Genomic DNA, 21,897 nt, shown 5'->3' on the forward strand with positions numbered 1-21,897 from the left:
TCAATGCACTTGAAGATAAACAGTTGTAAAGTGTTTTTCGTTGTGATAAGTCACTTAAAAAATGCAAGTATTTTCTTTTCTAGCTTTAAAATTGATTGCTGCATCTTTTAATAACCAGAGCCTTTTAGTTTCCAAGTCAACAGTTGGATTTTCAAGCCTCAGGGTTGGTACAGATTAATTCCATTATCGGAACATGGTATTTTTGTTCATAAGTGCTCTGACTGACTGTGTCAAAGAGTTCTTTTGCTCTATTGCCACATCCAACGACAGCTTCTGCAGGTTTGTTCCTGACCTGTGCCCACTGTTGCCTTTCCACCAAGCCTGACATCAAAGCGTTTGAAGATTGTTTCAGCCTTGCCAGGCAGACACAAGAATGATTGAAGAGTTCCAACAATGGCTGTGTTCAATGAACAACCTCCAGATGTACGTGAAGCTGCCGAGCTGGATTCCCAATCAATATAAATAGGAAAAGAACTCCCATCTATGGTACAATATTGCAGTAGATCTCATAACTTGACAGCTTCAGCTAACCTCAGTTCACCTGCAAATACAGTCACTACAGTTAATCTCATAAATTCCTTTGAGACAGCCTCCTGTTGTGAAAGGCATTGTATCAAATGCAGTGAGAACTATTATTATTTTAGTGCTGTAGGCTTTATAATATGTTGCTTAACCACTACCTCCTCAGGTTACAGACACCGTGTTAACAGTAATCTTTTAATGAATCCTCGCTTGAATTGATTATGGATAATACATGTAAGGAGTCACAGACATGTGAAAGTGCATAATAACCTAACAAGTCATTTGTGGAGATTAAGTAGCATCCTTTTGCCTGTTAAGGATACTCTTAATGAAAAATTGAAATATGCATCTCATTGTAGTTGGGAAATAATCAGCATTTGAATGAAAGTGCCTATGAATAGCTCTGATCTAAAAAGCCATGATCTGTGAGCTTTGAGTTTTATTACTGGAGCTATAGCAATGACCGAAAAATCCAGGAAAATATTTTTCAATTCAAAGTAATATATTGAACAAATAGCTCAGGAATAATAATTCAATTATTATTGCTATTTACTCCCTCATTATTATTATTTAACCTGCATGGTTAGAGGTGAATCAGTGTGATTATAACAGCAATTCTCAGATGCGATTATATTAATAAGAGGAATAATCCTTGCATTTGATATAGCACCTTTACGCGTTATCTAGACATCTCAAAGCGCTTCACAGAATATACTGTAAAGTAAATTGACTGTATCTTTTGTGGGCGAAACACAGCAGCCAGCATGCACAGCAGTGTCCCACAAACAGTCGTGAATTATGTGACCAAATTATTATTATTTTTTGAAGGAATTATTACCCCCAGAAAATCGATCTGCCAGTTGACTAACAATCGAGTTCCTACTTACTACTAGGTAAACAGCGGCGTGTGGAGTAATCTTTTACTTGTGCTCAAATCTCTTCACTCCCTTCACCGCCCTACCTCTCCAACCTCCTCACTCTCCACCACCCGGCCCCTCCACTTGACTGGCACCAGCCTCCTGCTCATCCCTTACACCTTCCGCCCCACCATTGGAGGTCGCACTTTAAGTCACTACCACCCCGAAACTCTGAAACACTCTTCCCTCAATCCCTCTGCCTTGCCCCCTCTATCCTCTTTTTTTAAGTTCCGCCTGAAAACCTTCCTCTTCGACCCTGCTTACTTTACGGCCTCCTCCCCCCCACCCCCCCGGCTTGGAGTCAGGCTCCGCCACTGTTAAGTCCCCTAGAGATGCTACCCTGCATAGAGGGCACTATATAAGTGTAAGTTGTTGTTGTCATTGAGTAAGGAAACTTGCCCAGCGTTTCGCCCTGCCAGGAATCAAATCGAGGTCCTTTAACCACAAAGGTGCAGGACTCCATTGAGCTAGAGACAATCATGCTAGAGCATTACTTCTGACACCATTTGGAGGCGGAGGCTTGAGAAACTACGCGATTCAGTACACACCCACTGCAGTACAAACATGATCGGTGCACATCTAGCTGGACTTGCTTTTTCTGTACGGTTGAAAACTGTTTGCACAGACTAGTGCAATCTCAAAGGACAGATTCTTTTTAAATTTTGGGATGAGTCACTCCAAAATTTAAATTCTGCTGTCCTCCCAACGTGAAAGACGCTATTCAGATGTAATTTCTTCTTGTTGTTGTCACGCAGTAACATTTTAAAAAAAGATCTGATTCTGAAATGTTTCAGTGCTGCTTAATAGGATCTGTGGGGGGAAATGTGTGATGTTTCATAATGCCAACCTTGTGACAATCACAAAGAACATGCTGCTAAACATCCCAGGTTTTACCCCTTTGTTCCTTAATGTGATCTGTAGTGGGAAGTGTAAATTAGCCTCACACTTTGCATCACTTTATACTATATTAGAAGCAAAGTTGCTTTCCTTACAACAGATTGAACACAGTAGTACAAATGACATTAAGATGTATTATTTTCCTAGTGTTTCAGCATTCAGTAAATAATTCAAAATGCTTAAGGTTTTACTTTGTATTAGGTGTCAGCCTGGCTCAGTTTTAGCACGTTTGCCTCCGAGTAAGAAGGTTGTGAGTTCAATTCCCGGGTCAGGATGTTGGATTCACATAGTTTAGGCTAATGTTCCAGTGCAGTGCTGGAGGTGCACTCATTGTCTGAGGTGCCATCCTTCAGATAAGGCATTGTCCTAAATCATCATACCTTTAAAGCAATTTATGTCATGAATGTAGCTATCCAGCTGAACTCCACCTCTTACTGTAGTTTGTATGAGTTGGGGATTGGAACATTGCTTTGATCATCTCTGTTGTGTCACCAGTGATTAGCATCAACTGTCTCCTGAAAGTCAGCCGGTTATACAGTGAATTCAGCACAACCATCACATCCACGCGTGAATTTGCTTCTTAGTATGCAGTTTCAGGATTTACTACTCTCAAAGTTGGTTTCTATACTCTGTTTCTCCACTCAGTCTCCACAGACAGACTGACTCTAAGCTTTATGAACACACGTTAGGAACCTAACATTGTGTTCACTACAACAACAACAAAATTACATTTATAGAGCGCCTTTCACGTCGGGAGGACGTCCCAAAGCGCTGAACAGTCAGATGTTGGGGCCCGAGCATGGGGGAAGGGTAGCGTAGGGTTGAAGGAAGGCAGAGAAGTGGGAGGGCAACTAGAGGCATGATTAAAGAGAAGGGTCTTGAGACCGGCTTTGAAGGAGGCAAGGGAGGAAGCGAGGCGAAGGGACTGAGGGATGGAGTTCCAGAGCATGGGGGCAGAGAAGCTGAAAGCTTGGCCACCGATGGTAGGGCCGGTCGAGCGGGAGACAGGGAGCAGACCGGAGCTCGCTGAATGAAGGGAGTGGGCAGATTGGTAGGGAGTTAGCAGGTCAGAGAGATAGGAGGGGCAAGGCCATGGATGGCCTTGAAAGTGAGGATGAGGATCTTGAACTCGATCCTCTGAGGAATGGGGAGTCAGTGGAGTCGGGCGAGGGTGGGAGTGATGAGGTCACGGAGCCTGGTGCGCGAGAGTAGACAAGCTGCAGAGTTTTGGATGATCTGCAGCTTGTGAAGGGAAGAGTTGGGAAGGTCGATGAGGAGGGAGTTTCCGTAATTGAGCCTTGATGTGATGAATGCGTGGCCAGCAGCCTGAGGGGTGAGGCAGTGGCGGAGTCTGGCAATGTTGCGGAGGTGGTGGTAGGCAGTGCCGGTCATGGCACGGATGTGGGGGAGAAAGGACAATTCAGGGTCAAACAAGACACCCAGGTTCTTGACTGACTTAGTGAGGTTGAGTGTGCAGCCAGTGAGGCTGATGCTGCCAGCGCCTGAGGTGCAGAGGTGCTGGCGCAAGCCAGTCAGGAGGGCCTCGGTCTTGCTGACATTGAGTTGGAGAAAGTTGTTCCTCATCCAGGACTTGATGTCAGACAGGCAGACGGTCAGGACATCAGTAGTCCTGGAGTTTAGGATGGAGGCAGAGAGGCAGAGTTGGGTGTCATCCGCATACATGTGGAAATTTATATGTCTGTGGATGACGTCACCAAGGGGGAGCATGTAGAGGGTGAAGAGGAGGGGTCCGAGGGCAGAGCCCTGAGGAACACGCACAAGACAGTGCAGGGGCTGGAGGAGAAGCCATTTGCCGCGATGAAGTGGAGGCGATGTGAAAGGTAGGACCTGAACCAGTCAAGGACAGAACCTTGAAGGTTGAAGTGGGAGGAGAGGCGGTGGAGGAGGATTGAATGGTCCACGGACTAGAGACATTTGTTTTGTGTTAATGGGTGCACATGATGTGACACACACATTGAAGCAATGTTTGATGAACAAGAGTTTAAATGTGCAGATCTAAAGAAATGTTTACAGGAAAAGGTTTAGAATATGGGTTAACGAAACACAACCGAATAAGCTTTTTTATTGATAATTAAAGATATTGTTGAATGGACACAGTAATGTGCAGAATTAGATGCAAATAATGCCCTAATCTGCCTCATTTACCCTGATCTGTATTGGGACTAAGCATATCCTTCCAGGTGTAATGCAGCATATATGCAAGCTGCTGATTGAAATAACCTCAAACAATTCCAAACACAGCTGCAGGCAGTAAAGTTTTAATTTAAAGAGAAAACCAAAGTGCTTTACAGGCTTATGTTTTTTATTCTATTTCATATCTATTTTTGCAGCATAATTGGCACATCGTTGTACAGCGGATGAAAGGAATTGTCATTCCATGTTGATAGGAATGCTTTCTGAAAACAACAATTAATGCAGTTTTATTGCACTATTGCTATCTGTTGGAAATCATTAATTGCTGGGAGGGTTTCAAAAGATGCAGAGATGGAAGTACACTGTTCTAATGCAGTTTTCCTTTGGAGCAAAGTTCCTGCAGGTCAATGGGAATTCTAATGGGATTCTTTATTGAGGAATTTGGTTGAGAAAATGGCAAATTAGAGCCTGACAATTCTGAAAAACATATTATTACCTGGAAACAATTTATGTTAACTAACAGTGTTCCATATCTGTGCTTGTACTGTGTTTTAATCTTTTCTAACTTCCACAAGTATGCAGATGACACCCAAATCTACTTTTCCTCATCCAGGCACAACCCCAGGTGCACCGATGTTCTGTTTGCTTACTTGTCAGCCGTAAAGGCCTGGATGAGCACCAATATTTTGCAGTTAACAAAAACAGAAGGCGCTGGGAACACTCAATAGGTCAGGCAGCATCTATGGAGAAAGGAAAGTGAATCCCCGTTTCTGGTCCGTGAACCTTCATCTCTGTTCTGACGAAGGGACCCAAAATGTTGACTCACTTTCCTTTCTCCATAGATGCTCTCTGACCTACTGAGTGTTCCCAGCGACTTCTGTTTTTGTTTCAGATTTCCAGCATCTGCAGTATTTCGCGTTTTGTTTTGAAGTTAAATGTTGACAAGTCGGAAGGTAACCTCTTTGGCTCTGTCAATGTCTTCTCATCTGTGGCTATAACCTCCTTAACCTCCCTGGCCTATCCCTCAGACGTACTGAAGCTTTGTGCAATCTAGGCTTCAAGTTAATTTCCCAGCTGCCTTCCTACCCCACTTCTGGTCCACGACCAGGATTGCTTTCCTTCACCTCTGCCACATTGCCTGCTTCCAACTGTATCTCACAATTAACGCAGTCCGAAACCCTTATTCACATATTCAGCACTTCCTGTCTCGATTTTTTTCAATACCCTCCTCACCAGTCTCCCTAGCTCCACCATTCATAAAATACAATTATTTCAAAATGAATTAATTAATTCCTCACCTGTACTAAACTCCATACACCCCATCACCCCAGACTCCACTGGCTACCTATTGCAGAAAGGATTGATTTCAAGATCCTCACTCTCGTGTCCAAATCATTTCATCCCCTGGCACCATCCTACCTCTCCACCCCATTCCTCTAACTGTCCCCTTCGTTCAGCTGACTTCAATCTCCGACATGTCCTCACCCCCTCATCTTCATCATCAGCGGCCATGCTTTCAGTCAGTAAACCCTAATCCTCTGAACCTCCTTGCCTCAATCTTGCCTTGCCCCTCCTTGCTTGTCTTCGGGTCACACCTGAAGACCTTCCTTTTCAACCATACCTAGGGTCAGGCCCCTCTCTCCCAGGCTCGGCATCACTCTCCATCACTGTTAAGCACTCCAATGTTACCCTGTGTGAAGGGTGTTCTATAAAGGCAAATTGTTATTTTTCTTTTATCAGCTAAGAGTCTTATACAGTATGTGCAGAAATCCCATGACATGTTTGAGACTCTGTCCAATTCCAGTTGCTAAAACATTCAAAGGATGTTCTCTTTGCCAGTTCTGGAGTAGTTCATATCCTGGGAGGACACAGATGTCAGCAAGCGTCAAGGTATTAAGATCCTACAGTTCCCATCATGGAATTAATGGTTAGCTTCCCACTGCTCATCCAGTTACAACCACCCTGTTGGCTAGGGCAATTGGCTTGAAGGCTAACCAACAACAACAACTTGCATTTATATAGGATCCTTCACATGGGAAGTATCTCGGGGTGCTTGAATTATTATTAGCAGTATCTGAAGTAGAAGAATACCAAACCTTCAGTGACAAGTCTACCCCTCCAACTCCCACTGATGAATCAGAGAGGCTCAAATTTTTCAAGCCGTCCTGTCTCAGCTTTTGGATCCATCCACATATTAGTATTGACTGCTTCCTGCTCCCATAAGATCCTAGGAGAGGACAGAGGAAATAATTTAATAATATGACGCACTGCATTTTTACCCCATGACAAAATACCTCTGTGTTCTGTGAGTCTCAGACATAGCAGACAAGTTTTGTATTTCCCATTTCAGTTGCCTCCAGCATTGAGTAGTGCTGAGCCACTTGTAGGCTGAAAATGGCAACTTGTAATAATCCTTACATGTTTTGACATGGAGACTTTCACGCCAGGAGGATATCCCAAAGTGCTTCACAGGATTCACTGCAAAGTGCAGTGAGTGTGTGTTTTGTCGGTGAACTAATTTGCACACAGTAACTTTTCTATCTTAGACAGACAGAATATTGCTCAAATTCTCTTTCTGCTGACTTGTAAACATTACTGACAGTTACATTGCATGTTTCTAGTTTAAAATAACTTATTCGACAACTAAAACTGCTCTAATCTTGATGTGACCAGCACCCATAACAAATTTGATCTGTCAGAATCAGTGTGAACATAATAACATGTGCAGGGTGGACACATCACAGTCTAAATGGGAAATTCATTTTTACAGCTGTCAAATTTCTATTAATGAATGGGCTGCCCTGTAAGATAATAGAGGGCACAGCAACACCGTGTCAATTACCTTCTGTTTGACCAAAAACAATAGATGTCCCACGAGTCAGTACTAATTGTAAGATGAGAGTCCAGCATTGTTCACATCGATAGAGAATTACAAAGAGGAATTACTCAGGGAGAGGCCCAAGGCTCTTTGTAGATGCATCTTTCCCAGGTGGCGGAATGCCCCAGATGGTTAATGGCAGAAGTGAAGCATGGCAGCTCATGTAAGTGGGATATTGCTTTTGCAATAAAAGGGACCATCTTTCTGACTTGTCCATGTTGTGAAATGCATGGGAGAGGGGACGGTGCCTTCAAATGGCTTTAAAAGTAGCAGTTGGATATCCCTGATCTCTTAGCTGGGCTTCAATATGTATTATGGAGATTGTGGAAGTTCTAGTATCGAAAGAAGTGGCGAAGTATAGCCTTACCCTTAATGAAAATGGATTCAACTGCATTTCTTGCAATAAGCACAGGCTGGGTTATCCAGCTCATTGGATATTCTGCTGACCGAAAGCAAAAAACCCTTTCTACCCTCTCATCAAGTCTTCCTTTTCCTTCTTTCCACTGCAATCCAAGCTCTTCTCCCTTCTTTCTTCTCCTATCCAGGCTACCTCTCCCTTTGTGACCCTTGACCCAAAAATCCACCCCTATCCAGGTTTCCTTGGAAACAATGCATTAGGAATGATACCATGAAGCTGGAAATAGGCTCTTCGGAATATGAATTGCGATTCCTGCAAGGAATCCCTTTACTCGAGCCACCATACACAAATTCAATATTAACTGGAGATCACTATCTGGCAACGAGGCAGATATTTTTCCAGCAAACTATTATTTCACTCCAGAGAGTGTAATGTCAGGGTCCAAGTGGGTCTTAAAAGGAGTGGAACTGACGAATACCAAAGGGTCCTTTCCCATTCCATTCCTTTTGATGTTATGGCAGCTGAATAGAGGAATTCCTGCATAAGCAATGTTTGCTAGGTTCAGTCTTTAGCTTCCACAGTCTGGTTTAAGTAAGACAAACTTTAGTTATTTGAACCATAATTAAAACACTAGATTTGTCAATGCATATGAAATGAGGAGAGTGTGGTGTCCTGGTGGAGATCTGTAGCCCCTGGGGAATTGAGTGACAAACATGCCAGTGGCTGATGCAATGTGTTATAGTCTTGTCATTGTTATCACAGGAACAGCAGGTATGGATTGCGACAGTAAGAGGAGATAATCGAATGCAGTTACATTTTTGAAGGAATACAAGACCTGGTTCTAAATGGATTATTGGATCAGGCAACGTATCCAGCTGCAGAATAATAGCACTCGATCTGCAAATAACAGCATGTTTCCCAGGCTGTACCTGAACCATTGAAAGAAGCATTGATGGATCGGCAACTGCATGTCATATGAGACACAGACAATCATTTCCTGATTACTTGTGAAACATATGCTATTTAGCTGAAAAATACCCTTGTAAATTACATTGTTGAATTTGCAGTCTTGGTGCATTGAAAAATGGTATTCACCAACAAATGTGGGTGCCTTTCATAGTAAAAACTGCTTGTTGAAATCTTGATGGAATGAAACTGCTTTGCCTGAATTGCCTGCATTAATGGAACAAAATCTTTATGAATTCATATGAGGTGGAAGAAATTGCACTTCAGTTACAGGGAAATCAGAGCATTCAGCTTCCATTGTGTAGTGAGTAAGATTAAATATCTCAAAGAACAATGGAAACAAATGTAGCCAATTCATAAAATACTCAATCTCTGCTCCCAATGATGCTCCAAAATAATCAATTTCAGTTCAATTGCAAAAATATCTATTTCAAGATTACAACTTAGCTAGTCTCTAGAATTTCCATGTGTTGCATGGAATTTGGGATGCATGGAGTTTTTAGATTGGTTTGGATACTCTTAGGCATGGTGATAGCTTTCTGCATGTGTCAGTCACCTGGCTGTCCAAAAAAAATTACCTGTAAAAGTATGCAGTCAATTTAAAATCGGGCCTTCAGTCTGAAGAATACGAGGATGCAGAATGCTTTCTGGTCGTCTTTCAAACAATGTCAAAACTAGGCTGACATTGAGATGTTTACTGTCACTGAACTTTAACTTTGCTGCTTCCTCTGTAAATCAGTAACAATCGATCACTTACACTGATTCAGTGATTTTGTGTCAATGTGGCAATTTCACTATCAAAAGGTTACTGTAAGCTTTCCCCCGAGCCTGGTATCAAATGAGAAGGTTACCAGCATCATACCAACATCATACCAACTGGCTTTGTTCAGATCACAAAAAGATTCACACGAGATTCGGGTGGAGAAATCCCTTCATTTGATTCTATTGTGTCAAAATACATATAGCCTTCCTGTTAAGGAATTTCCAGTAAGGAATTTCTCAAATCAATCCACGTGCTGGCTTCTGTTTTACTTATTGGTTATTCATTCCAGGCATCGATTACCATCTATCTAAGGAAATACTTGGTATCTGTTCTGAAATCCTCTTGAAAACCCTGAACCTGTGACCCCCCATGTCCTGATGTGTATATGAAAATATATGAAAGAATTACCCTGAGTTTATTAAGAATCAGGAAATTAATACAAATAACTTTCAAACCCTTTAAAATAGGGTGTTATATCTATTTCAAGATCAAATTAATTTGTCACTTGTCCCTGCGTCCTTGAAACACTTTTTGGAGGGAGAAATTGGATGAAGATATACCCACTTTATCTAGATTTGCAAGTTACAGTGTATGGTTTTAGCTGGTTAAACTCCAGCAGTTCTTCCAATGTACACTCTGGTCCCCAAGCCTTGGCTGTCACCAACACATGTCAATTACGTAAGAAGAGTGCATCCCTTCGAGGAGAGAGAGTGCATTCTGTTCCAGAAACTTTGGATACTCTGAAGCGTGGTGATGGGTCACATGTGGAAATGTGTCAGACACTCAGCTGACTCCCCAAAAAATATCATTTTAGAGCAGCCACAACTTGGGAAATTCTTAAATACAGCCTTTATTATAAAACCAGTTTTCTGTAACTTCATTCAAGAACGCAGAAGTAGAATTTCTTCCCATAGTGTTTAATTGTTTAATTGTTTAATTGTGCTATGAATGCCAACCTAAGGTGCCAATAAACTTACACTAGAGATCATTGCTTTAAAGTTTAATTGTTCCGAATTTTGCAAAATTCTTAAGTTAAGTCTAATTTGGAAAACAAATTGGTTCTTTCAATTTGTCATACCCACCAGTGGCTGAGTCTTCAGCTGCTACGCTCGTAACCTCCTTCTCCCCATGCGTTTCTTTCCCCCTTTCTATCTGTCCCTAAATCTTGCCTAAAAGCCTACTTCTTTGAACTGTATTTGTGGGCACCTCCCCCTTCCTCCCGTTCTCTCTTGCTCAGCACCTAGCCTTGTCTCTACGAAAAGCTCCGAGACCTTACCTTATGTGAAAGGGGCTGCGTTAAATGCAAGTTGTTGTTTTTGGACTGTATGTCATAAGCAATGTACAGAGCTAATTTTCAGGACTTGTAAATGCTGGCCCTTCAGTTACACTATGTAATTCTCTGCCCAGAAAGTAGTTTGTTTCTGTATCACATAATGCAACTCCCTTTGATACAGGAATATGCTTTACATGAAAACAAAACAATGTTTACAGGGCCATTGCAACTTGCAGTCTGCTTGCTGATGCGGTCATATACACTTGGGCAACATTTCACGTAAAGAGAATACAGTGATATTAAAATCATTAAATTGTTAACATTTGATACAACACTTTCACCACAGCCGCCGAAACCCTCATACACGCATTCATAACATCCAGACTTGACTGAGCAAACTCCCTGTTTGTCGGCCTCTCCAGATCATCCAGAACTCTGTAGCCGTGTCCTCTCCAGCACCAGGCTCCACGACCCTATCACCCCCATCCTCGCCCAACTCCACTGGCTTTCCATCACACAGAGGATACAGTTCAAGATCCTGGTCCTCACCTTCAAAGCCCTCCATGGCCTTGCTCCCCCTACCTCTCCGACCTCCTTACCCCCTACCTAGCTGCTCGCGCCCTCTGCTCAGTGGGTTCCGGCCTGCTTCACGTCTCCCTTCTCGCGCGCCCCAGCATTGGCTGGCGAACCTTCAGCCACTCTACACCCACCCTCTGGAACTCCATCCTGCAGTTCCTCCGCCTCACTCCCTCCCTTGCCTCCTTCAAGACCCATCTCAAGACCCTCTTCTTCTACCGTGCCTTCAACCACCCTCCTTCCCCCCTGCCCTTCACCCTCACCAATCGCGACCCCAGCTCGGGTCCATAACACTGACTGCCCAGTGCCTTGGGACGTCCTCCTGACGTGAAAGGCGCAATACAAATGTAATTTTGTTGTTGTTGTTATTCATGTTGGGAGGACATCTCAAAGTACTTCACAGTATATACTGTTGAGGGTAATGACTAACTTTGAACAGATTAGAAACAGTTTCTTGTTAACAATAGCAATGATGAGGGCAGGGCCAACAGTGGGAGTGGGGGGGAGGGATGGTAATAATTTGTGGGGGCTGAAACATAGTGCACCTTGTTTGGCTCAAACTGATATGCCTGCTTCTTTTTCCTCTGATGATTTTCTCACTGCAGTGTCTTTCTTGCAAAAAATATTAAGTGAATGTTGATTAAGGATATGAATGCCAAGTGAGAATAGTTGGTGTGTTCAGTAAATAAAGGGAATCTACAATACTGATTAGATTTTGACTAGACACTTGGAGCGAGAGCAATGGTTTGCTGAGAAATAAATTCAATCTAAATTGAATGAAGGGTGAGCCTTCACTGGTTCAATCAGTCTCTGAACCTTTCATTAGCCAGTTACAGCTTACCAAGTATTACAGAAAAACATGTTAATAAATGTGTAGAATAAGCACAATTATAAACTCAAAGTGTGTTTCTTCATATTTCAGTACATCTGGGCTCACTTTTATAATTCTGCCTGACTTCAAATCAAAATAGATGCGTGAAGAAAATGCATCAGAATTCACACTCTTTCAATCAAGGATCTAAAACGTGGTATTGAGAGCACAATTTGCTCAGAAATAGACGGATTACCAAGAGCTCCCAGGGTCCAGGATAAAACATGTACTGTGATTGTCAGGATTCAATATTTACCAATCCTTTGTGAAATCTGTTGCAAATATAGCGTTCTTTTAGACCTCATTATTACATCTAGCTTTTTATTTTATTTGTTGCCTGGTAAATAAAGAGTTAAAGCACTGACCTTTTTCAAAATAAGCAACTCACATGTTGTAACATGCTGCAACTGGGATTATGGTAACGTTTAGAGAGTGGGTGGCTGGTCAATACATTGAAGCTGTAAAGCTTTGCCATAGGGGAAGGGCATAGATTCATGCCTGTGATTGTCATGCCAGCTTGTGTGAGAATAATTGAGGACAGATACTTCCAGATGTAGGTAGAGATAGCAATCCACTAAAAGAGCTTGATCCGTAACAGTTTATTTTTAATATTGTAGACAACATTATTTTTCTCAGGGGGCTACTTTGCTTCATTTGAATTTCATGAAGTAGAATTTATATCTCATGTACCATCATTGATCATCCATTGCTTAAGTTTTTCCTCGTGTTCGTTGTAACCTAGAACTCTGTCCAACTGGATCTTTTTATGGAACAGTTGTAGAATGAAATAACATGATGCTTAGAACTTCTCACATGTGCTATAAAACATTTGCTGGTTGAGATTAACATGCCAATTTCTTGTAATGTTTTCACGGAAAGTTGACCAGAGTGTGCCATAAAGGTTCTTAAATGTGTTTGTCAGCCTAACTCTGTTGGTAGCACTCTCGCCTCTGAGGCAGAAGGTTGTGGGTTAAAATCCCATGTTGGAATTTGGAACCCATATAGTCTAAGATGACACTCCAATGCAGTGCTGGGGGTGTGCTGCACTGTAGGAGATGCCGTCCTTCAGATAAGACACTAAATCAAGGTCCCATCTGCCTGTTCAAGTGGATGTTAAAGATCCCAAGCTACTATTTGTAAAGAGAAGAGAATTTCTCCTGGAGTTCTGGCCAGCAATCTCCCAAATAAAATTGGTTATTTTGCTCATGGTTGTTTGTGGCACATTGCTGTGATCAAAATTGGCTGCCAGTTTGCTTTCAAAACACAATGTGACTGCACTCTACAGTAAACCCCATAAATATGTGAAAGGTGCTATAGCAAGTTAAGTATGATTATTTTTATTATTATTATAATTAAGTGCTTTTCTCTCTCCATTTTGTTCAAAGGTATTTACGCACCATATACCTTGGTATCCGTAGCCGCCGGAGTGGAGAGCAGGACCGCTGGCGCTTTTACTGGAACATGGTGTATGAGTACGCAGATGTAAGTATGCTTCATCTGCTGGCAACGTTTCTGGAGAGTGCTCCACAACTCGTTCTGCAGCTCTGCATCGTGATTCAAAGCCATCGGTTAGAAGCGCTCCAAGGTAAGGAATGGTCTGCTTACCACAGACTCCAGTATCAACTGTGATTAGAACCCATACGTTCAGCTGTTTCCCCCTTTCCCCTAAATAACCCCTTTCCAACCATTGTTCAAGCACCACTCAGCATGTCGTAATCTTGACTGACATTCCAATGCGGAGCTGGGGGAGTGCTATTTTGCAAGAGGTGTCATCTTCAAGTAAAGCTGGCATCCAAATGAAGATAAAATGTTCCAAAATTCAGCAAAATTGTAAGACAATGGTCTTAAGGCTAAGATCATGAGAAATTTCTGACCACAGATAGCTATTCGATGACTCCTGCTGAATAGTGCATCTGTGTGTGTAGCCGAGTGTGACAGGTGAGGACAGCAACTGACTCGGATGCAATGCCCCATAGTTACAGTGTCTGCCAACATGCACTGTCAAGGATCGTAAGTCAAAAATGGGCATTTCGGTCAAGTGCCAAAGGATACCTTTGGAGACCATCAGGAGAGGAGGGAGCTAAACAATGTATCAGTTCAAATAACTCCAGGTAGTTTGTTCTAGTTGCATTGAATCAAATAAATTACACACCACACATTTGCAGCTCAAACTGGTAGCTATGTAGGCGTGTTTGTGTTACTGTCTTCCTTCTCAAGAGAAGGCATAAAATAGTGAAAATAAAAGAATTGATGGTCATAGTGCGTGGGATGTTAGGTTTTATAGACATGATCAGACATGGTATTGGTCTCTTTACAAAGCTTTGATAAGGGAGCTGTTTGCATCTCAAAAGTTTGATAAGGCAGCTGCAGTTTATCTCATGTTTGTTACGTTCTGTATCAGTGTACACATTCACACTCTGAGCCTCAGAGTGGCGGAAAAAACTCATTTTGGTCAAAAGATCCAAGATTGTTATACAGCTGCAAGTGCCCCTGTAGAGTGGAGTCCTGTAGCTCAGTGGTTAGAGCACTCGTTTTGCAAGCGAGAGACCTGAGTTCAATTCCAGGCAGAGGGCGAAACCTTGGGCAAGTTTCCTTACTCCACACGCCTAATAATAATCCCTCCAAAACAACAACAATAATAAATTGGTCATTTTCAATCTACGACTGTTTGTGGGACATTGCTGTGCGCAATTGGCTGCCGCGTTCGCCCACAAATATACAGTCAATTCACTTTACAGTGTGTTCTGTGAAGCGCTTTGGGACGTCCTCCCGATGTGAAAAGCACTATATCAAATGCAAGGATTATTATTATTATTATTATTAAGTGAATTAATACTCATTGACTGTGCTTTTATCTCCCTTCCCCAGATGATCGAGACACAGTTTTTTGTATCAGTGATAGTCAGTGACTGAATCAGTTGTGTTGCGTTTCTGCCCCTTCATTTTGTCCTATTTGTGACAGTTCAGTAACCACCCCCTCCCACCCCCCACCCCGGGGACGCAGCATTAACGTTTCTGAAAAAAAAAGTCAGGAAGTACTAGATTGCTGTGATTTATTCAGAAAATGAAAAGAGGGCTTCAGGTTTCTGGATTATTGGGACCAGTTCTGGGGCAGATGGGACCTGTATCATATGGATGGGTTCCACCTAAACAGGGCTGGGGCGAATGTGCTTGCAGACAGGCTATCTAATGCTGTAGGGGAGGGTTTAAACTAGTTTTATGGGGGGAAGGGAATGCAAAAAATGAAGAGTTAGAAAATGGAGAAAAAAAACAGGGGGGAAGTGCAGAACAGGTCAAGTTGGTCTTGGAGAGCCTGTGCCTAAATTCACGGAGTTTAGCAAATAAGATTGGTGAGCTGAGTGGCAATGTTAATCAAGGATACGGTTATAGCCGTGGAAAGGGTTGAGGTGTTGGAGGGCCCCAAAACGGAATCTATCTGGTTAGAGTTAAGGAACAAAAAAGGAGCTGTTACACTGATAGGGGTATACTTTTGACCACCAAATAGTGGGAAGGAAATAGATGAGCAGATCTGCAAGCAGATCTCAGAGAGATGCAAGGCCAATAGAGTCGTGATAATGGGGGACTTTAATTATCCCAACAGAGACTGGCAAAACAACAGCGCAAACGGCAAGGAGGAGGAAATATTCCTAAAATGCATACAGGACAACTTTCTTGATCAGTACGTTTCCAGCCCAACAAGGAAGGAAGCAGTGCTAGATCTAGTTCTGGGGAATGAAGTAGGGCAAGTGGAGTAGGTTTCAGTGGGAGAGCATCTGTGCAATAGTGATCATAACATCATTAGATTCAGAGTGCATATGGAAAGAGACAAGGAACCATCTAAGGTGAAGATATTCAACTGGAAGAGGGCAAATTTCAGTGAGTTAAAAAGGGACCTAGCCAAGGTGGACTGGAAAGAAAGATTGGCAGGTAAAACAACTAAAGAACAGTGGGAAGTCTTCAAGGATGAGATGGCTCGAGGACAGAATAAATACATTCCCATAAAAGGGAAAAGTAGGGCTTCCAAACCTCCCTGGATGACGAAGGAAATTGTATCTAGTATGAAGCAGAGAAAGGAGGCGTATGACAGGTGTCAAACCCAAGATACAGAAGACAACCAAATAGAATATAGGAAGTGCAGAAGAGATTTGAAAAAGGAAATAAGAGGGGCAAAACGATTATAGGAAAAAAGGTTAGCAGGTAACATTAACGGAAATTCTAAAATATTTTACAAGCAGATCAAGAATAAAAGGCTAGTCAAAAGTAGGGTTGGGCCAATTAAACACTGTTTAGGCCTCAGTTAGAATACTGCGCCCAGTTCTGGGCACCACACTCTAGGAAGGATGTTAAGGCATTGGAAAGGGTGCAGAGGAGATTTACGAGGATGGTACCAGGAATGAGGGACCTTGATTATGAGGAAAGGCTAGAGAGGCTGGGATTATTCTCATTGGAGCAGAGAAGGTTACGAGGAGACCTAATAGAGGTCTTCAAAATCATGAGGGGATTTGATAGGTTAGAAAGGGAAAAACTGTATCCACTGGTGCGTGTGTCGGTGACTCGGGGTCACAGATTCAAATTAGTCTCCAAAAGAAGCAGAGGGGAGGTGAGAAGAAATGTTTTCACGCAGCGAGTTATTCGAATCTGGAACGCATTGCCTGAAGGGTGGTCCAGGCCGATTCGATAACTACTTTTAAAAACGCGTTGGACGGGTTTGCAGGGTTATGAGGAAAGGGCTGGGGAGTGGGATTGACATTAATTGCTCCAATCAAAGAGCCAGCACAAACTCGATGGGCCGAATGGCCTCTTTTTGTGCTGTACGATTCTATGATTCTATGATTCTATGAAAATTCAAGCAAAGTTCCGCAGTTTCCTGAAGCTAGCTAATCAACAGTTTTAATGTGAAGCTCATTCACGGGCAGCAAGCAGCATCTGGCATGATTTATGCTGCGTTATGACTGCAGTGTGCTGCTGCTGCTGCTGCTGCTGTTACTGGTGATGTAATCGCCAAGAAGGAGCTGAAAAGCTAAAAATAGCAGAATCACGTACTGTTTCATCTTGAACTGGCGTAGCTCAGCTTTCAAATCCAATGCATAGTATTGGTCCAACCATTGAAGTGCGGGTCACCTCAGATTTCTGACCCAGATCTGCACTCATATTTATGGTGTAATTACAGATAATCGTTTGCTCAACCCTAAACGTTTATAAATATTAATGTTAGTGGCACATACTCTCCTTTTGCTGGCAAACCCACTAATGAAAGTAGTTTGAATTCCAAATGAGATGTTTCAAGTAATAAATCACAACCCTCCCCCCCCCGCAGGTACATGAGTTGAATCAGAAATTATATTGGAACATGTATTATTATAGCAGATCAAGGTGAAGCCATTTCTGAAATTGCAGTAACAAAAACAGAAGTTGCTGGGAACACTCAGCAGGTCAGGCAGCATCTATGGAGAAAGGAAAGTGAGTCAACGTTTCGGGTCCATGACCCTAGGTCATGTTAGGAGGGAGAGGCTTTTAAGGACTAACAGGGAGGGTGGAGACAGGGCAAGGAAGACAAAGGAGAAAATGGGGATGATGGGTTAAAGAGATGATCTGATCATCTCCATTGATGCTGTCTGACCTGCTGAGTGTTCCCAGTGACTTTTGCTGTTTTAGATTTCCAGAATGTGCAGTATTTTGTGTTTTCTGAAATTACAGTGATGCCTGGTTCGAAAGACAACAGAAGCATGTTTGAGGGCCATTATGAGTGAGAGCAAATTTGTCTCTTTTTTTTCAATGGCAATTTCAGAACCTTTCCAGTTCTTTATTTAACCAGGTACTATTCTCTCTATTCCACCATCAACATTTGCAGAACTTTCATATGAAACTGTAAAATGTGCAGGTGACGTGCAAGGAACGTGTGGAATTTTCTGCGGTTACTTGTCAGTGATCAAGTTCTATGTTTGGGACTTTTAAAGAAAAGTAAATCTCATGAAATGACTGATTTCAAAGTCTTCACCTTGATCTGTAAATCTTTTCATACCCTGTTTAGCTACTCCTTATTTTTCTGATCTTCTCCTACCTCTACTTACTCCCTTCGCTTGGCAAACACGTGCTTGCTTGCTTCTCCATCATAACATACCATCATTGGTACCCAAGTCTTCACTTTATGCCCTTAATCTCCAGAGCTCCCTTCTTCCTTCTCACTTCTTCACTATCTGTCTTGAAATCCTGCCTTAAAACCTAGCTCTTTGAAAGCATCTATGGTTACACCCCTTCCACTCTCCCCCTCACCTCTCTCTGAAGCTTGGCACCTGACCCATCATTGTACAGCACTCCGAAACAGCAACAACTTGTATTTACAGCGGATTTCATCCACATCTCTCGGAGCGATTAACAGTGGTGAAGCCCGATGCTGAGCTGGGGGGAGGGGGAAGGTGACTGGAGGCATGGTCGAAGAAGAAGGTCTTCAGGTGCAACCTGAATATGGAGATAGAGGGCGCAAGGCGAAGGGATTGAGGGAGAGTGTTCCACAGCTTCCAGGGCGTAGTGACTGAAGGCCGCCGATGGAGGGTGAGGAGATCGGGGAGTTTGAGGAGGTCTGAACCGCAGGAGAAAAAACGTTAACGGGAACCAAAGAGTATGGCTTCCATCTTGTCAACATTCAGTTGCAGGAAATTTGCGTGCTAAATTAATGCCGGTTGTTACTGTACATTAACAACTGGAATGACCCATAAATAACTCGGATAAGAGCACTTACAATATTTTAACCTTTATTAATGATACCAAGCTACATAATGGAGGAAGGTGACTGAGATAAAGAGGATAAATAGCATTCAAGAAAAGCTGGATCAATTAAAACAATGGTTTAAGGAGTAGCAGGTATATTTTAATGTAGATAAACGCATGATAAATAAACCAATGAAATCCAGTTGTTTCTTATGAAAATTGGACTGTAAGTCAAACTAAGGTATTTTGACCTTATATATTGGGAGAAATCCCAACTGGATCTAGATTTCCTCTATTTATGTAGTATTTTATAGCGTCCAGAATTTAACACTAATTCAGTCTTATCTTTGAAATTGATTTTCTGTATTTCTTAAAAGAAACTTACAGAAAACATGGTTCAAAATGAAGGCTGAATTTAAGAATTTGCCAAATTCTGGGTAAAAAAGTGGAATTCCCTCCCCCCCCCCCATGCTAAAATCTGCATTCAATTCACCAGTGTTATATTGAGGACAAATTTAATCTGGGTTTAGATTTCCTCTATTTATTGAGCATTTAAGAATGTCCAAGTATTAACACTTTAAGCTTGATCACCAACTGAACAATAATAGACTGGAAACAACACAAAATAAGCTTCTACAGAAATATACCAAATAAATCCCGAGTATAAAATTACAAGAGAATAAACTGGTCACTTGTAGCCATGACTGATATGCCGCAGACCACATTTCCAACTCATAAAAGAACAAACTTGTATTTTAGCATCAAAATATCTCAAAACACTTCGCTTGTAATTACTGTCAAATAGAATGACTGTTTTCAGAAGTAAACATGTGACAAGAGGATATTTTAAAGTGTGTGGGGGGCACGATAACCAGCCGTTGACATTGAAAAGTGAGGGCAAGGGAAGCGGAAGATAATTTTTATGTAAGCCCTGACAGTAAAGTGGATTCCATTAGCCTTTGCAGCCAACTCTGTGAATGTCCTGTGACTTCTGAAAATGAGGGTCAATGCCCCAAGTCACGTCATTCCATTAACTGTGTGCATACACTGATTTTTTTTCTTTACAATAAGAATTCCTTTGAGAAGTTCTTCACTCTCGTAGAAGTGTTTGAAAAGGTTTCCGTACTCGACAAAAACTTTGCCGAATGCTCTTATAAGAAGGGCAGAAACGTATGTATCAAGGAAGAACATGTTGGGCAGAAGTGACCTTCAAACAATGTAGTCAAAGTTGACATTCCAGTACAGTGCTGGGAGAGCACAGTATTGTCACAGGTGCCATGCTTTGGTAAATCATAGTCCTGCCTGCCTGTTTAGATGGATCTTAAAGATCCATTGGCACTATTCACACAAGCAAAGGAAGTTTGTTCCAATGCCCTTACCAACAAATGACATCATACTTCAGTGTGTGGTGTGCAGTGTTCAATTGCAAAGTGCCAGTACAGACACGATAGCCTTCTGCTGTACTGTAAATTTCTGTTGTTCTGTATTTTTAGTCTATGTAAGTCCGGGGTAAAGGGAGAGGAATTCTGGATGAAAATGTTCAGCTCATTGCAAATTATAAGATTCAACTTATAATGCAATCACAATGCCTATTCTCTTTCTTTCGCTCACTCAGGAGGATTTCCCATTGATAATTCCTCTGACAGATAAAAATGAATAGACTTAAATCTGTGACTCGCTATGAATCAAGGACATGAAAGAAAATCTACACAGGCAGTCCCTCCAAACCAAAGACCTAGGAGAAAATTCTACATTCTAAAAAATTCTAAAAAAAACCAAAAACAATAATAAATTGGTCATTTTCGATCTACGACTGTTTGTGGGACATTGCTGTGCGCAATTGGCTGCCGCGTTCGCCCACAAAAATATACTGTCAATTCACTTTACAGTGTGTTCTGTGAAGCGCTTTGGGACGTCCTCCCGACGTGAAAGGGCTATATCAAATGCAAGGATTATTATTATTATTATTACATGACTGAAGAGTAAAGAAATGATGGCAGAACATGAATTCAATTTTTTGACATTCTTTATTTTATATATTTTTAAGAACAGATATTTTATCCACAGATATGGTTTGGTGTCATGAATATGCATAACTACATCTAGCCTTGATTTCCAGCTAAAATGAGTTACTGTTGACTTCATAACATAACCTTAATTCATCTATAATACAATCACATTTTTTGTGAATAAATGTCACATTAGATTGAGATTTATTTGGTCAGCTTTTGGTCACCTCAGGCAGGTATTAAAAGTATAAACAGAGGAGGGCAGGCGGAGGGAGTTCAGAAAAGGTTCCAAAGGATGGGGCCAAAGTGGCCAAAAACCTGCTTACTGATGGGTGGGGAACATGACGGAAGACAGAGCTGGCAGAGCAAATGGGATGGTAGAGATTGTATCGCAAGAGATTGCAGTGATGGAGTGCGGCAAGGCCGTAAAGACATCTGAAGGTGAGGACAAGGTTTGTAAAGTTGATCAGCTCGGGGAAAAAGAGCCAGACGAAGATAGGATTAGAAAATATTTACAAGTTATCTGGCCTTGCTTTCTAATAAGATAATATTCATGCTTCACTGGGGCTTTGTACCAGGAAATATCTTCCAACCTGTATTATTTAACATATCTCAAGCAAACGTGATATATGAGAGCTTGCTGTCAGGATATCCAGACAATATCCTACACAATGCGTTTTCTGATATTTGCTTTCTTGTATATAAAAAGACCTGCAGGAAAAACTCATGCAACTAATAAGAGAATTGCCTTAGCCTTGAGACCATTGTCTTAAAATTTACGTTTGTGCAGAAGTTCTGAAAATCCTTAAATTTCGTCTGAATTTGGAAGCTGTTTTTCTTCAGCTCTTTTTAAGAGCACAAGAATTCTCAAAGAATTCTGCACAATCTTGAATTTTAAACCGTTTCAGTGATACCTGAATCCCTCCCCACCCTTCTCTCCCCCGCCACCCCAGAATCTCACCGGCATATTCAGTAGTAAGAGTGTTTGAAATGGAATCCTTTTTT

General features: G+C 41.9%; 1 protein-coding gene across 1 annotated transcript in view; it reads left to right on the plus strand.

Moving 5' to 3' along the window:
- The window catches only part of xkr4 (XK related 4), a 102,106-nt gene that overhangs the window by 65,754 nt on the left and 14,455 nt on the right, over positions 1-21,897 (plus strand). Inside the window, 1 exon segment of the mRNA XM_007891037.2 lies at positions 13,561-13,760. Coding sequence (XP_007889228.2) covers positions 13,561-13,760 — 200 coding nt within the window.

The sequence above is a fragment of the Callorhinchus milii genome, unplaced genomic scaffold, assembly GCF_018977255.1.
Source record: "Callorhinchus milii isolate IMCB2004 unplaced genomic scaffold, IMCB_Cmil_1.0 Scaffold2, whole genome shotgun sequence".
In the NCBI taxonomy this organism is placed as follows: domain Eukaryota; kingdom Metazoa; phylum Chordata; class Chondrichthyes; order Chimaeriformes; family Callorhinchidae; genus Callorhinchus; species Callorhinchus milii.